Source organism: Hypomesus nipponensis, chromosome 9, assembly GCF_054491055.1.
Source record: "Hypomesus nipponensis isolate SF chromosome 9, ASM5449105v1, whole genome shotgun sequence".
NCBI lineage: Eukaryota > Metazoa > Chordata > Actinopteri > Osmeriformes > Osmeridae > Hypomesus > Hypomesus nipponensis.
Window position 1 is genome coordinate 121584 of NC_140369.1, and position 17999 is coordinate 139582.

At 42.6% G+C, this 17999-nt stretch overlaps 1 protein-coding gene across 5 annotated transcripts in view; it reads left to right on the forward strand.

The window, feature by feature from the left end:
• Positions 1–968: 968 nt before the first annotated feature.
• Positions 969–17999, forward strand: part of srpk1b (SRSF protein kinase 1b) — a 37562-nt gene continuing 20531 nt past the window's right edge. For 3 of the 5 annotated variants that reach the window (XM_084704249.1, XM_084704246.1, XM_084704251.1), the window contains exons 1-2: positions 969–1107; positions 1921–1975. In XM_084704249.1, coding sequence (XP_084560375.1) covers positions 1095–1107; positions 1921–1975 — 68 coding nt within the window. In that variant the 5' untranslated portion in view covers positions 969–1094. Of the gene's footprint in view, positions 1108–1920; positions 1976–5072; positions 6245–6964; positions 7073–17999 lie in introns of those variants that run through there. The other 2 variants (XM_084704247.1, XM_084704248.1) reach the window with 2 other exon arrangements.

Consider the following 17999-nt stretch of genomic DNA (forward strand, 5'->3'; position numbering starts at 1 on the left):
TCCACACTTAACCGAATTCTAATATTACTTGAACTGTTAGTTGCTCCTGGCATTCTCTAATTCCTGCTCTCCTCTCTCTGTTACCCCTCCACTCCTCCCTGTGGTGTGGGGGGTTTGAGCTGTCAGAACCTGCCTGGTCAATGCTGGACCTGGTCGCCAGTGGACGTTGATCTGTGACAGTCTGCCAAAGCTGAATCTAGTCGCCAATCGGAAACCAGTCTCCATGACGGACAACAGCAAGTTCCCGGTCCCTTTCCTCACCCCTTGGCCTGTGATGCTGCACTGCCTGTGATGCTGCATTGCCTGTGATGCTGCACTGCCTGTGATGCTGCACTGCCTGTGATGCTGCACTGCCTGTGATACTGCGCCGATCACAGTCCCCAGCCCTGTGGCTGCCTCTGCTTAAACTGACATTTACCAACTGACCCAAGTTGACCACTGGATGTTGGTGTTTCAACACCCATTGACACTTCCCTGATGTATGACTATGTTAAGCCTGTTTTCTGCACCTCTCTTTCACTAACCATCTATGGAGGAGGGGATCCCTCACTGAATTGCTCCTCCCAAGGTTTCTTCAATTTTATCTTCTCCAGTGAGTTTTTCTGGGAGTTTTTCCTTGTCTTCCTTGAGGGTTTAGGTTGATTGAGGGGAAGTTCTATGGGGGTATGTAAAGCCCTTTGTAACATTTCTTGTCAAAAGGGCTATACAAACACATTTTTATTTGATCTGATAGATTCAAACTAAAGTAAGGAGCCTTGCTTGAAAATGTAAGAAGTAAAAAGTACAGATATTTTTATAAAAAATGTAAGGAGTGAAAGTTAAAAGTTGTCAGAAAAATAAACTGTAAAGTACTTATACAGTGGATGCACTGATATTTGAGTCCTATTTTTCAGGGTACATTAACCCGGAACACATTCAACCCGGTTTTAATATAAGTTGACAGACAACAAGTGGGCGTGTCTTGTAGTGAGTTTTGTTGGTGGAAGCAGAGACATTCTCTGGTGGAAGTTTCGAGCTGCAGACGCCTGCGCAGTAGCACGCCAATGCAAGCCGCCCATATCCCTGCCACTTGAATTTCCCAACCCGCTAACAACATGGAAAGAAAAGGTAATTTGTTTGTGGAAAACTGCGAAATCATCCAAAATGTGACCACAACCTATGTGAAGTTATATACGAGGACTTGATATTCTAAAATAAATAGTCATGGCCTTGCATAGTGACACTGAACAAAAGCGAACCACGCGTTAGCCTGCTACAGTACTAGCTAGTTCCATGTCCACTCTTAATGCTTCGTGTCCAGCCTGCTGGCTAGCTAAAATGTCCACTGTTAACGTCACTGTGTCCAATCTGCTGGCAAGTTACAATATCTACTGTTAATGCTCCGTGTCCAGACTTGTGGCTAGCTACAATGTCCACTGTTAATGCTGTTCAGCCTGCTGGTAGTTATGTTGAGCAGACGTCGCTAGCTAGCGTAGCCCAGGCTAGAGCAGACAGCATGGAGTCACGAGCCCCGCGTAAACTTCAAATCAGTTGCCAACTGAGTTGGTTGGTAGTTAATCAGGAAGATTAACTCAAATCCTGACACTGTCAGCGCGTTACACACCATATTTAATATAAAATTGCACACTTATAGATAAGACAGATCATGGATAGTTTAACTCTTTAGTTAAAAAGGTTGCACATAATGGTATTTTCTAACCAATTTATACTCTAGTTTACCCAGTGTTACTGAAGTCATTCATTCAAGCTAGTTAGCCCACGGGTTTGGCTAGCAAATTCAGTAAGCAGATGAACATAGCTTAGCTAGCCAGTGAGTTATTGCACAGTCATTGTGACAGAGCGCAGTATTTAATGTTTGAGTAGGCTATTTGCTGTGTAAGAAACGTTACCTAACTACTTATTTAACATTTTCCAATTCAGTACTTGCTGCTCAAGCGAGAAAGAAGAGGACAAAGACGAAAAAAACAGGAAAAAGGTGAGTAACAGAGTGACTAATATCAATTTAATCGTAGATGTTAATCTTCAGACTAACCACCATCAACATGCATGTCTGTCTATTAGTCTGGTTCCAGTCAGGCATGTTGATGACAGCTCATGAAGCTTCCCATGAATCTACAGATTCAGACACATTTCCCTGGACCCTCCTCATAGTTAGATTGAAAGACTAGATTGTAGGGATGGAGATTTTAACTGATTTCACTATTCGAATAGTATCCAAAATTATTTTCGAATATCCGGATAATCTATTTTGTTAATTTGGTTCCGTTATGTAATTAGCCTGACGCAAAGCATACAGTAAACACATAAACCACCACACATACTGGCAATAATTGGGACTGTTAAGCTATTAGATTAAATAAGGGTTGAATAAAGAAAACAAATGAAAGATCAATATATTAACATGACGAAAAGACAATGAACTTGAAAAAACGCTGCGTCTTCAGACGTAGGCTCTTAATTTGGCGGAGAAGCGATTAGCCTATTATTATGTGAAATAAAAAGTAGGCTACATTGGACTAAATTAAACACATTGGGTAGGCTATCCTCGATAAAAACGAAAGACACACATGGAGAACTATTGCATATTAACTTGGATATTAACTTGGAACCGGAATCCTATAGGATACGGTGCGCCACCACACAATGCAAACATAAACAGCCGATTACGCTAGCTCTACATGGCTACTGGTAAGAAAATAAATAAGCCACAACTGCATTAGCCATACGCATTTTTATTCAGGAGAATTAGCATGTAAACATGCTCAGGGGAGAGGCGAGTACGGAGTCGATTTACGAGCAGGCCGGCGTAGGAAAGACTGCAGGACCTGAGGTTGCTGCGAGGTACTGCTTAGCCAGGACACTATGCTTCTTGTTGCGCCAAATGAAATGAAAGGAGACTCGCAGCAGAACACAGGTGTAGCCTACCTTTTTTGATGGTTTTCATCATTTTCTAACGATGCAACGGTTTTTCAATAAAATGATTTTTTAAAATTAAACTACGCTCATAAGTATTCGAAAAAAGTATTCGAATACTAACTTACTTTAGGATATCCGGATATTCGATTAACCACGCCCATCCCTACTAGATTGAAAGACTGATGCCAGGTTTTTGGTATGTGTGTGTTCATCCTGGGTGTTCTGATGGCTGAGCCCCTGTCCTTGGTTGACTCTGTTACATAATGAGACAGATGATAACCACCACACACTCTCACACACACACACACTCTCTCTCACACACACACACACTCTCTCTCACTCACTCACTCAGAAGTCTGTATGTACTCCTCTGGTCAGAGTGTGCCTGGTTAGACACTAAGATCCTCAGCAGACTCAAAGAGGGTGTGAAGCAGATGGGTCCAGGGGACAAGGCTGTGTCCTGGTGACGTCTGGATGAGAGTTTTCAATGTTTTGCATTTACAGCTAATTTGTTCAGCCATTGTCTGCCATTTCTGTCTTCTTTCAGTAGCACTTGTAAATATAAGTAGAGCATATTGTGGTCCTTATCAATATTTAACATCAAATTGTATATGTTTACGTGTTACTTGTGTGTTAACTCAACCTATTAAGTTGGGGATTTTTTTGCTTGACTTTTAACTAATGAGTAAGTGCAAGTGTAATTTAACTGGATTACTAGTAGGGATGTCACAAGAACACATACTACCAATACCTTCCTTTTTTTTTAAATGACAAAACACCAACGATGCCCAAGCACCGTAGGCATGTTAGCGATGATGCCAAGTAGGGTTAGGGCTAACAGGGTTAGGGCTAACAGGGTTAGGGCTAACAGGGTTAGGGCTAACAGGGTTAGGGCTAACAGGGTTAGGGCTAACAGGGTTAGGGCTAACAGGGTTAGGGCTAACAGTGCGTGCCTCCAGACAGGCTCTTTAATCAGTGTTAGCAGCATCGGTGCTGCACCTCTTCCGGAACTGATGGGGGCAGTATACGCTTCAGTGTTCCAGTACTTGCATTCAGAAGTAAGTCCACCCGAAGGGCAGGGACTTCGCCTCTACCTGATGAAAAATGCATGTGGAAAATGGCAACTGCGGCTGCAGCGATCGCCCCAGCAGCACACCTTGGCGGAGGGAGGGGGGGGTCACAGGTTAACATCTCGGCTTTTTGATAAAGGCACAGAGTCGTGTATGGAAGTACTTTGCGTATGAGGCAGATGACCGTGGCGTTATCATTAATCCTAATTTGCAAGGAGTTATATCTGTATTGCGGCTTCAAGCTGTGCTTCTGAAGTCTTCAGTGTCTAAGGAATCAATAGGGGTGTTTGAGTCGAACACACCCATTGTCAGTGTAGGACGTTTCTGACTTACCCAAGACCATGTTGACGAGTTAGTTTTCCTCTCTAAAAACTGAACTAGCCAAAAAAAGGTGTGCAATGCTATGAACAAAAAAAAAACTTTTCTCTTTCTCTTTTCTTGTTAGCTGAATGGCTGCACTGCTAAATCCATTGTTTTGTTTTGTACTGTTGTTGTTTTTGCACAGTACCTTTTGAAAATGTCTGAAATGTGTCTGGGGATGCACTATGAGCATTAATTGTACTTTTATGTTCCATGCAATATTGCACGTTTTGATGTCTTGTTATGACATTTTGATATTTTTCAAGTATTTTAATAAAGAAGTTCATGGTTCAAGTACATGGAATCTTAAAAATGTTTTTACTGGTATTGGCACTGATTACTGAATGTTTAGTATCGTGACACCCCTAATTACTAGTAGCCTAAATATCGTAAAATTTGCTAGTAACTAAAGAATGGAAATGCTAGTCATTCATTTTAAAACAATCTTGTGGAATGAATGTTTACTAGAGTGTATGTATGTGTATGTCAGCACGCCTCACTCTATCCCTTCACCACTCTGCCTTAATGTGTTCTTTCTCTGTTTCCCTCTCACAATTCCAAGCTTCCCTGCCTTCCTCCCTCTGTTCCTATCTTCATCGCTCTCTGTCCCCCAACCCACCCTCTCACATTCTACCCCTTTCTCTCTGTCTCAATCACTCGCTCTCTCTCCCCTTTCTCTTCCTCCTCACGTTCCTTCCCTCCCACTCCAGCCTTAGTTGTTCAGTAGCATCAGCCTTGCTGTGAGCAGCCTGATCAGCAGGGCTAAGGCTAAGGGAGCAGAGAGGAGGCTGGAACCCCAGAGCTGGGTACTTTTCCTGTGCTGCCATTGCTGCCCTCCCCTGTAGACTAGCATAGCTTAGCCTCTCCCCTGTAGACTAGCATAGCCTCTCCCCTGTAGACTAGCATAGCTTAGCCTCTCCCCTGTAGACTAGCATAGCTTAGCCTCTCCCCTGTAGCATAGCTTAGCCTCTCCAGGCCATGTGGCTCTTGGACTGGATCTTCTCTCTCAACACGGCGGTGGTGAAGCTTGCCAGCGGCGTGAGGGGCAAGTGAGTGGCACTCTGGACTCTGTGTATGGGGGGGGGATTTGCGTGAAAGATAAAGTGTACAGAGCCTGTGTGTGAGAGACAATGAGTGTGTGTGTCAGGTGGCTGATTGTGTGTGGGTGAGTGTGAAGGGGGTGCCCCTGGTGGCTCTTATGTTGGTCAGTTCTCACTTAGTAAACACTTGCTCCTCTGGCTCTACACCTCCCCCCCTTCTTTCTTGGTCTCTCCTCTCTCTCTTACTCTCCTCTGTGTCTCTTTGTCTCTACCTGTCAAGCCAGTGTGCAACAGTTGTTTTAAGGTCATTGTCAAGTTGTTGTTTGAGTGCTAGTGCAAGACTCAACTGATGAAAGTGGCTGTGCTACAGACTTCCTCCAAAACCTGACTCTTTGCTATATAACTCTCCTCCCCTGCTGCCTAGCTGCAGACATAGCTCATTATATAAGCCATGCTGTGTGTGTGTCTTCAGAGAGCTGGCACTCGGAGAGGGAGCAGAGCATGGTGTCAGGACACAGGCGGCGGGGGGGGGTGGATTGTCCCAAGATTACTGCAGTCTTCTTTAGCAGCAGTGAACAGTTATTGTATCCTGTGTCCTACTTTGTGTGCCTCTATGTAATGATGGAACACAGTAGGAGTAATGCTGGAACACAGTAGGAGTAATGCTGGAACACGGTAGGAGTAATGCTGGAACACAGTAGGAGTAATGCTGGAACACGGTAGGAGTAATGCTGGAACGTGGTAGGAGTAATGCCGGAACACAGTAGGAGTAATGCTGGAACGTGGTAGGAGTAATGCCGGAACACAGGAGTAATTAATGCTGGAACGTGGAAGGAGTAATGCTGGAACACAGTAGAGGTAATGTTGTTTTGTTATGTTGTTTTTGTGAACAATCTGTGTCATTTAAGCACCTATCAGCACTGGCCAGCATTTTCCCCTTGTAGTCATAGCAACATAATGATAATGATGGAAGAGGAGGGAGAGAGAGGAGGGAGGAGGAGGATGAGGGGGAGAGAGAGAGAATGGAGGGGGAGGGAGAGAGAGATCATGGAGGGGGAGAGAGGGAGGGATTGAGAGAGGGAGAGGAGGGGAAGAGAGGGAGGGAGGGAGAGGGAGAGGAGGGGGCTGGGGTTGTTTTGGTCTGAAGAGGAGAAAGCAGCTTCTTTCACCTGCAATGCAGTGCTTAGCTGCACCGCCCAATCAGAGCGAAGCTGTCCATGGAGCAGGAGGGGCCAGGGTGGTGACGAAGTCAAGGAGAGTTGTCGGTCAGAGAGAGAATGGTAGAGCAGGAAGAAGAGAGAGAGAGAGATGCAGAGTGGGAGGGAGATGGAGAGGGAGAGTGAGGGAGATGGAGGGGGGAGGGGGGTCTAGAAAGCAGCAATGTCTAGCGCCTCCTCAGCACCTTCATCATGAGGCAGATCTGCCGTCACATCCATCCCTCTTCTCTGCACTGCTCTCCTCTTTTCCCCTTCCCCTGTCTCCCCCTCTTTCTCCCCTCCCTGCGTCCCTCCTCTACTGTTTTTTGCTTTTCTTCTCTTCAACACTTTTCTCTTCTCCTCCTCTCCTCCTGTGTCTGAGTGCGGGGAGAGGGTGACTTGCTCTCACCTGGACCCCTCCCCTCTCCTTCCCCTGGACTTGTCCTCTCCTGTCTCTACCAGCTGCTATGGGCATACGTTCTTCCTGCAGGTAAGAGTCTAGAGAGAGAGAGAATGATTGTAGCAGCTGTACAGTTACCGGTGGTCTAGAAAGTGTGTGTTGTAACAGCTGTATCGTTATTGGTGTTTTCTAAGATGGGCATTGGTGCATTAGGGTTTGAACCTGTTTTTATTTTTATGTTTCAGTCACTGCCTTTACATGGATTCGAATTACTGGCTTATTTGGAATGAAATAGAATGATCCGTTTCTTGTAAACACCTTTGTTAGATTAATTGCGGTCCGACTACGATCCGATCAACACTCCGAGATAACTCAGTCGGTTGATAATTTGGACATTGCATGCTTGTAAACGGTGAATTGGACTAAGAACTGGACTCTGCGTCTTTGCGCATGCTTGAGATCCCGCGGCCCTCCCTCCCAGGTTGTGACCTGGAAGTCGAAAAAGACGGCGCGGCAGAAACAAACAAACAACGCGAGCCAATAGTGCCGTTTGCATTCGCAGTACTCCTATTGTCATCATGCACAAAATGTAGAGGGGACGTAGCTTCACCTTGCTCTCCGTTCGCCATCTTTCTCGAAATGTTGATGTTGTTGTTGTTGTTGGTAGTGGTGAAGAGGTCAAGCGGAAAGGGCTGTATCACCACTAGTTATAATGAAAACAGCGCCACTTATCATACTGGGATATGACATGCTTTCGGCCAGTGATTTGCGACCAGTTTTTGAGACAGTGCAAGCTTTTTTTACAAGCACTTGCGCATGTGCGACCTACACATTTTGAATTCATTGGGTGTGCACAATGTCAGCACACGTTAGCAACGACGCATAAATACGACGTTCTAGTAAGACAGCGATATCAGAGTTCCTTCTGCAATTGTACCTTAGCTAAAAGTCTTGGAAAGTTTAGGCTATTTTTCGCTAGGTTCCTACGAACATGTCTTAATCTGCCAAACAAGTGGCTTCCCTTTCGTTCTTTTGATGAGCAGTTTCACTAGCCCATCTTACCCGGCGTCATGGAGCCTAGCAGCTAAATACTTATTTAGCACTGGCGTTGCTACTGTATCCCTGCCTGTGTTTGAGCTGTTGCGCTGTTATACTCTGCAAGTATCGTGTTGTGGTGTCGGAGGACTGATCGAAAAGTGCGTCATACATTTAAGTCATTTAGCTAAGACTTGAGCTAAGACTCAAACAAACATCAAAAACATAACACAAAGATGCAACAACATTGGCTCAGCTACACACATACAATACAATCAAAACGACTGAATAAGGAAAGAAAAACAGGTACACAGCAAATCACCCTCCGTTACGACCTTTCAGAAAATCCCCGTAACATAATGTCAGAGACGGTGGGGTCCAAATAATTCAGATATGGTTCTCAAACTTTATAAAATTGTTTTGATTTTGAATGTATTACACATGTCAGGTATTCTAGAGGTATTAAATCATCAAAACATTATGCCAATCCTTAACAGTTGGCTGTCTATCACTTATCCACTGCAATAAAATATTTTTCCGAGCTGCATCTGGTTATTTAGCATTACATTTCTAGCAGGGAGACCTAAAATAAGAAATATTGGATCCATCTGTAATTTTTGCCCAAATGTCTTTTTAGTTTCTGTCAAGGCCTTAGACCAGCATCTTTTCAGTTTCTGTCAAGGCCTTAGCCCAATATCTTTTCAGTTTCTGTCAAGGCCTTAGACCAGTATCTTTTCAGTTTCTGTCAAGGCCTTAGACCAGTATCTTTGCAGTTTACAGCATGACCAAAGGCAATGGGTTAGAGTACCAATCTCTGTTTTACATTAAAGAGACATTGGTGACAAAGTTGGATTGAAATGATGTCTGCGGTTGGGGGATATATGCATTCTATGCTTTAGCATAGATCCAAATATCTTCCCACTCATTGTCATTAATTGTAACAGACAGTTGACTCTCCCACTTTTCTCTAAGCTCCTGCAAAGCCACAGTTGACAGAGTACATATAGCTCCGTAGAGTAAACTGATAGACATACTCCCAGCTGTTCCAAACAGTATTTTCTTGAGGAGAAGCACCAGGGTTGTCAATTAGGGTTGTACTGTGCAATATATAATGTCATATCTGTAAGTAACAAAAGAAGCTCTGTCTGGAGATATTATATTTCTCAAACACTTGGGTTAGACATGACATTAATGTATTATCAGAAATTATGTCTTTAAGCTCAGAAATGCCACAACCACGCCACTGTCTGAAGACAGCATCAAGCGGTCCTGGTTGAAAACTGTGATTGTTCAAAATAGGAGTGAAAACTGATGTTAGTAATGACCTCCCCTCAAGTCTACGCGTAAGATGCCAAGCCTTAATTATGTTGAGAGTAAAGGCTGATTTATACTTCTGCATTTTACGCACACGGGGAACGCCCTCCGTCAAGAAACGCCCTCTCCGTGTCCTCTCTGAGCCTCTCGCAGAGCTCTGCGTGTACCTCCTGATTTTCCTGACTATCCGTCTGTCCGTCCGTAATTTTACGGATACCCCTTGGCTGTGATTGGTCCGTATTAAGAACCGCTTGCGTCAGGGACGGGGGCGGGGTTGCCGTGACCAACAAGAGAACAGAATCCTTTGACCGCCATTGTTGTAAGTTTTTGCAATTCATATTTCAGCTAAACAGTATATGTAAATCAGCATCTGAATTAAAATGTGACGAGAAATGGGCAGTGTAGTTGCTAAGAGTGCTTATTTTATTGATGAAGCGGCTAATTTGTAAATTTGCGCCGACTTTTCGATAACCTAGCGAGCATTGCAGTGCAGCGCCATCTACTGTTCTAGCGGTGGATTGCTTTCAGCACGCAGAGCCGTTGGAGTAGTATAAATTCAAACAATCCGTCCGACTCCGTGCGTGCGTCTGTCCGTTAACGTAGACGCAGAAGTATAAATAGGCCTTAACAATATAGTCACAGCATGACCTAACAGTTTTAAAGCTCTCAACAAACAGCAGGTCCTTCAGTGGGTGCTTTGACAGGGAGGTTTCCACATCCAGCCAGACAGAGGCTGTCTCATTTACGATCCCATCATAAATACATTGCAAATGAGCAGAAAGCTGGTACTTTCTCAAATTTGGTAAATCTAATCCCCCTTCAGAGCTTTGCAATTGTAAGGTAGTCATCTTTAGCTTTGGTCTGCGTTTGCTCCATATAAATACACTAAGCCAACCATTTAGTTTTTTCAAGACTCCTTTTGAAAATAAAACCGGGATCATCTGGATAGGTTAAAGCAGTCTAGGCAATATATTCATTTTAATCAGGGCTATACGACCTTGCCAGGATACTGGCAAAGAGGTCCAACGCTCCAAATCTTGCCTCACCTTCTCAAACAATGGGACAAAGTTAGCCTTATACATTTGGTCAAATGTAGGGGTTATGGATATACCTCAATTTTTGTTTTGTTTTGTCAGTTATGTTGTCCAAATTATATTTGGCTCCATCCCTGGGCTAGCATCCGTTAGTTCACCGCTAACACCAGTTTCCTAAGAAGATTAGTCTTTGCCGTTTTCTTCAATGCTTTTCTTATGCTTTCTGAAGTTTGCCGAAAATAAGTATCTAGACTCATGTTAGAGTACCTCCCCTACAAAATTCCGTAATTCAGTGTACAGACATGGTACTTTTATGTATATAACTGATAAATGCCACCGCAAGCTGGTCTACAGTGCTGTTCACTCTATGGCGCCATCTTGATCTCCCAGCCTATTGCATATGAACTTGGAACCGGAATCCTATAGGGTACGGTGCGGCACCACACAATGCAAACATACATAGCCGATTACGCTAGTTCTACATGGCTACTGGTAAAAAATAATAATAAGCCACAACTGCATTAGCCGTACGCATTTTTATTCATGAAAATTTGCATATAAACACGCTCAGGGGAGAGGCGAGTACAGAGTCGATTTACGAGCAGGCCGGCATAGAAAAGACTGAAGTTACAGGTACGCTTACTGCCCTGCCAGGACACTGAACTTCTTGTAGCGCCAAATAGAATGAAAGGAGACTCGCAGCAGAAGGCAGGGTCACGTACCTTTTTTGATTGTTTTCATAATTTCTAACGTCACAACGATAAGAATTCACAACACGACGCAAAGGTTTTTCATAAAAAAATACTAGGCTCATAAGTATTCAAAAAAAGTATTTGAATACTAAGTTACTTTAGGATATCCGGGTATTCAATTAACCACCCCTACTGTAAACCAGCTAGCCCTGCTGTAAGCCAGCTAACCCTGCCTTAAGCCACCTAGCCCTGCTTATAGAGTATTTCTTTATTAGTTGTATTTCTTTATTTGATTTGGGTTTTGTTTTAGAATTAATATTTTGGGATTAAAACTAAACATATTTTGTTTAGTTTTACTCAAGAAAAGGACATATTAATTGTATTGCATGGTTATTTATTAGTTCAAAAATATATATTTCTGAGATTTTTCATTTGATTAGGAGAAAATATACAATATTTTTTAGTATTCGTCAGAATCAATGCCCCAAAAATTATAGAACAAAACGGGTCATAATAAAATGTTTTATTTTATATAAAACTTTTTACAAAAGTACCGTGAACTTAATATTGTGAGTTGTATTGTGCGTAGAGTATCGTTCCATCACTATTTCTACTATGGTTAGAAAGTAACCATGGAGAGGCAGACAGTTAGATTGTGAGGAAGCAGTTTTAGAGTGTTGATGGTGGATTTAACACAAGGAGACATGGTGAGGCCCTTGAAGAAGACACAAGGCACACACTGATCATCTGTCAGCCACACACACACGCAGCAGATATTGGGTTATGGATGGAGAGGCTATGACTGTCTGGCCCTATTCACTGCTGATTGGCCACTGGTCAGAGAGTGAGAGAGGGAAGCTCTATATTTGGTTTAGGGTCAGACTAAAACATCCATCCCTATATTTCCTTCCATCTCTCTCATGGATGTTGTCAGATGTAATAGACAACAAAAGACCAGGGCAGTCTGAACTTCCAGATGTTCTAGAACGTCTTCTAAGCAGGTTTGGAGTGTTGAGTCTGACTGCTCTCTGTGTGGTCATGATGACTCTCAGTCTCACGCAGCCTGAAGTCCTAGGCTCATTCCCAGGATCAGATCACCTTATTGATTTAGCTAAGGCCAGATTCTCTTCATTTCAGCCCCCTCCTCTTAAACAGCATACAAAACGGATTACATGATTTTGCCAAGAGAACAGTCTTTTTAGTGGACCTGCTTCTTTACATTTGAATAATTCACTTCTGTACTGACTACATCACATTTATAATAATACAACCCTAGTCATTCAGGCGAAGGTTATTTAATGATGCGTTTAATATTTTATGGCACTTGGTGTCTGTCAGGTCTGTTATTTTAACTGTAGTTAGTTAGGGATGGAGATTTTAACTGATTTCACTATTCGAATAGTATCCGAAATGTTTGAATATCCGGATAATCTATTTTGTTAATGTGGTTCCGTTATGTAATTAGCCTGACGTGACGCAAAGCATACAGTAAACACATGAACCACCACACATTCTGGCAATAATTGGGACTGTTAAGCTATTAGAATAAATAAGGGTTGAATAAAGAAAACAAATGAAAGATCAATTTATTAACATGACGAAAAGACAATGAACTTGAAAAAACGCTGCGTCTTCAGACGTAGGCTCTTAATTTGGCGGAGAAGCGATTAGCCTATTATGTGAAATAAAAAGTAGGCTACATTGGACTAAATTAAACACATTGGGTAGGCTATTCTCGATAAAAACGAAAGACACACATGGAGAACTATTGCATATTAACTTGGATATTACCTTGGAACCGGAATCCTATAGGATACGGTGCGCCACCACACAATGCAAACATAAACAGCCGATTACGCTAGCTCTACATGGCTACTGGTTAGAAAATAAATAAGCCACAACTGCATTAGCCATACGCATTTTTATTCAGGAGAATTAGCATGTAAACATGCTCAGGGGAGAGGCGAGTACGGAGTCGATTTACGAGCAGGCCGGCGTAGAAAAGACTGCAGGACCTGAGGTTGCTGCGAGGTACTGCTTAGCCAGGACACTATGCTTCTTGTAGCGCCAAATGAAATTAAAGGAGACTCGCAGCAGAACACAGACGTAGCCTATCTTTTTTGATGGTTTTCATCATTTTCTAACGTCACAACTATTAGAATTCACAACACGACGCGACGGTTTTTCAATAAAATGTTTTTTTTAAATTAAACTACTAAAAAAGTATTCGAATACTAACTTACTTTAGGATATCCGGATATTCGATTAACCACGCCCATCCCTATAGTTAGTACTGGGTTCTGGTACATTTAGCTTCCAGGTTAGTTAGATTTGAAGAGAATGTGCCTGTAGGTACCTGATTTCGCGTGACCTGTTGGCACTTGTACTCAAGAACCTACCTACACCCAAAGCTTAATGTTTCAGAAAACGATCTCTGCAGGTAGAGAAGGGTCATTTGAGTCACATGATTTATTTAACTTTTGGAGACACGGGGGGTTTCTACATATTTGTCCACCTCACCTGTTGCTTCAGCTGGCTCTCTCTCACAGCAGCATGTTGGATGCTGTCCTCTCCTACTTTTTCTTCAATGCCTAACATATTTATCTCTTTCTCTCCCTGACCCTATCTTTCTGCTTGAGCAGCATTGGTCGAAGCCTTCAAATATTGTAAACAATTTCTGCATATATGCAGGTAGCAACGTTAGTGCTAAATAACGAGTTAGCTGGTCGGCTCCATGACGCCGCGTAAGTAGGGCTTGTGAGACTGCTCACCAAAAGAACGAGCGGGAACCCACTTGTCTAGCAGATTAAGACATGTTCGTAGGTCCATAGCGAAAAGTAGCCTCAACTTTCCTAGACTTTTAGCTCCGCTACTAATGCGGCTCGCTGTTATCGCTGTCTGTCTTACTGGAACGGTGGATCTACGTTGTTGCTGACGTTGTGTGTGTGTGTGTGTGTGTGTGTGTGTGTGAGAGAGAGACGCGTGAGTGACAGAGGGAGAGCAGGAAAAGGAAATGCAGCTAAACGAATACGCTGCGTGATTTAAATAGCATAAAAAAATGTGTTATAACGAAACGCAATATGTGGCGGCCGGTGTTGATTCTGTGGCGCACCGCCACAAATTTGTCTGTGTTGGAAACACTGGTTGTACCCCCCAAACAAGTGCGTCTTGAGCCTTTTCTCGAAGGTGTGGAGACAGTCGGTGTCTCTGTTGGAGGTGGGGAGTTGATTCCACCATTGGGGGGCCAGACAGGAGAAGAGCTTCAGGGTTTCCCACAGAAAATGTGTTCGTTAAGGTGGTAGGGTGGGGTGCCACTGTCAGACCGGGGGGGTGAGATGGGAGGGTTGTGCGATAGCCTAATGAACGGAGATTGGCGTTTTGGAATGGAAGGGAGAAAACAGGACAGAGTAACACGGCAAATATCGCAAAAATAAATAAATAACAACTTTTTTTCTGTTTTTCTTTTTATGGTTGCTGTATTGTATGTAAGCCATCATATAAATCACATTCTTGCGATATTTAGAATTGTAGTTTAACTTTTGATTTGCTGTTTTTGTTTGACGTTGAAGCACATTTGCGTTGGTCTGACGGAATTTGACGTGGAGTGTATTTTGTCTAAGCGGACCCAGGGCTCCAGACTAACTTTTTCCCTTGGTTGCACTGGTGCGCCTAACTTTTTTATTTAGGTGCACCAGCACAAAATTTAGGTGCAACCACATTTTTCCTTGCGTCGATACAATTTCAAGGTCACCTTTTTATCACGCTCCATATACATTCATATATATTATAAACAAGATAAACAAGAATCATGTGTAGGTAAATATTGGTTTTATTTTAAGCACAATTAAACTGTATATACAAATAAAAATCTTCTGATCAGTGCATCACTGAGCTGCCAAACTAAAACATTGCAAGCAAAATAAAACAATTCAAAATAGAAAGTGCTACTGACGGCCCTTCAGATGGCCAACACCTGTAATTTGGCTTTCTTGCCCTTTGGCCTTGGCTAAACCAGCTTGCCACACTCTCCCTAGTATCAAAATCCTAGCTCTAAAGGTTAGTGCCATGTCCCAGCTCTGTAACTCAGGGATGGACAATTAATTTTGACAAGGTGCCACATGAGTAGGGATGGGTATGGTTAATTTTTATTGATATTGATACCATTTGAGACTGCTTAGCGATTCGAGTCTTTATCAATACCACTATCGATACTTTTCTATATCTTAAGTAAAACAGATAGAACAAGGGGAAGGTGTTGCTCTCAGGAGGAGGCTGGCTCAAAGGAGCATATAGGCACAATGGATCCTGACTGGCTGAATCTAAATCTGTCCACTACAGATGTAATATCCACAACCTGGATGAGTAACTAGACTGTGATTGGTTGGTTGACGAAAAGTGACATTGTCAAGCTCATTGACTTTATGAAAAGTTGTACACGTTTCAACAAAAGGCACCCGATATAGCTAAATGACCAGCTAACCAAACCCAAACCTTCCTTATCTTATCCCTATTTTTTTCTGTCTGTTTTTGTTGAACACGATGCTTAAGCATCCCACAAAGCCATGCTCATGGTGACTGTTTTGAATGATCAGCAGTGAGGGGGGGGGGGCTTGTCTTTACTCACACACTGTGCTCGTAAATAATTTTTGCAGTTCGCGCACTCATCAAATTTTAGGGGTATATGCGAGTCAAATAGTTGCACTGTTGAGCCCTGAATTGGCTTATTATTGTCAACAACGTAGACTCGTTACGAAGTTCGGGTGCGCTCACCAGAGGATTGTCCTGCAAAGGCAGCTGGAGTTTGCACCGTTGCGACTCGGACACAGTCGAAGTACTGCATTTTATCTTTATATGATGCAGGTGCTTTTTCATCGCAGTTGTTTTCCCCCCTTTATAAGAAATTATTTTAGAACATATATTGCACTTTGCTTTGCCTTTATCTTTGGCTTTAATAAAATGTAGCCAAGCCTTTGACCGTTTTGTGCGTTCTGCCATTGTAGCTAGCAACAAAATGATAAATGAAGCGAAGTAGCGCGTGAGGCAATTACATTCTTCTTTGTTTAGTTTAAAGGCGGTTGGCAGGCATTCCAATTGAATTAGTAATTTTATTAGTCAAACATTGAATGTTTGTGCGCCAGTGATTTGATTTAAATAACATTAATTGTTTTTCGAGACATAAATCAACGTTACATTATATTACTTGGTCTCGATAGCGGTATCGATAAGCTTGGACCTTATGGATATTCGGGTTTTGAGAAATTTGGAACCGGGTCCTTACAGAACCGGTTCTCGATACCCATCCCTACACATGAGAAACTTAAAATGTGTTGAAGGGCTGCACCAACAATAACTGTAACTTAATTCTGCTCACTATTCATTTTCCCCCATTGACAAAGCCGTAAAGTATATATTTTGATTAGCTGCTACTGGTTATCAGAAGAATAAGGATATTCAGTAAATATTATATAAATATTTTACATGTTGGTCAACTAGGAAAAGACTATCGAAGTTAGGCCTGTCGCGATAGTCAATATATTGACTTATCGCACGGTATATGGAAATGAGCGCAATCATTTTTGGTGCCGCGATATATTGCAACTGATAATTTTTATAATAACAAATAATGATTATATTAATTTTTTACATAAGAATGAATGTCACCAACATTTTAGTCGATCCCTCTGCCTCAGTTATTGTGTCTGCTTTCTGTGTCAAAAGCGTAGGCGGGACTAGCGTCTCCACTCACACAGAGCGGACACCGACAGGTAAAGGGAAGGGGTGAACTCACTTTGTTATAAAGTTTTCTGTTTCGTAACATCTACAGCTAGTTAGGAAGAACAAGTAAAAATTGACTTCAAAGCCAAATGGTTCAAATGGTTTCAAAGCCGCAATCTTCAGCTCCGGTGTGGGAACATTTTGTCATTAAGCCGAATGAGATGAGAGTCAACTTTGTTTAAAACAAGTGAAAACGAGCCAACTAACCTAACATCTCACCTAGCAGCCATGAAAACTCGGTCATTATGTAATCAGTGGCATAAAATGGAATGAAAATTACAATAGACGTGTGCAATAATAACGTTTATCGCAATTAATTTTGGTGCAATATATCGCACAAGAAAAAGTAGTTATCGTGACAGCCCTAATCGAAGTAACAGTAAAAACTAAAATAATCTTTACATCAGTTTCATTTCATTCTAACGAGTTCATCTTGTTTTACAGTATGTTAAAGGTATGTAATTGATCAACTTTATACAAAAATCTATACTTTTTTCCAGTTAATTTTGTTCTGTCAGAGGAATCCAGTGGGGTTGAACAAGTGAATCGAAATCTGTCTGAATGTCTAAGGTGGATATGCAAAGGACAGCTGACGGGTGATGATCCGGGTCTGCAGTTTAACTAGCAAACCATCCGCCCGCGCCCACTGAATCAGTCAAGTTCTTATTATGTCTGCGTTAGTCCGTTTAGTGCCGATTCAAATTATAATCCTTCAACACAGCGACCTGTTCTCCAAAACTAAGAACACAGCTTTGACTTTGACCTCAGTAAACAGATACTTAAAAGCCCATGTCTTGTTAAAAACTCTACATTCTGTATCAACCTTTCCTTTTTCATTTTCGAGGGCTAACCAACAGCTAACTCTCCTGTCGGTGAGGTTGCGCAAGCGCACATTTGTAAATCACCTGATCACTAGTCTTTCAGGACTACATATTTACTACAGCTCAACACATTTATTTATTTTTGATCATTTTTGATTGGGACAGCCTGTGGGCCGGATTGGGACAGCCTGTGGGCCGGATTGGGACAGCCTGTGGGCCGGATTGGGACAGCCTGTGGGCCGGATTGGGACAGCCTGTGGGCCGGATTGGGACAGCCTGTGGGCCGGATTGGGACAGCCTGTGGGCCGGTTGTGGCCCGCGGGCCGTACAATGCCCAGGTCTGCCA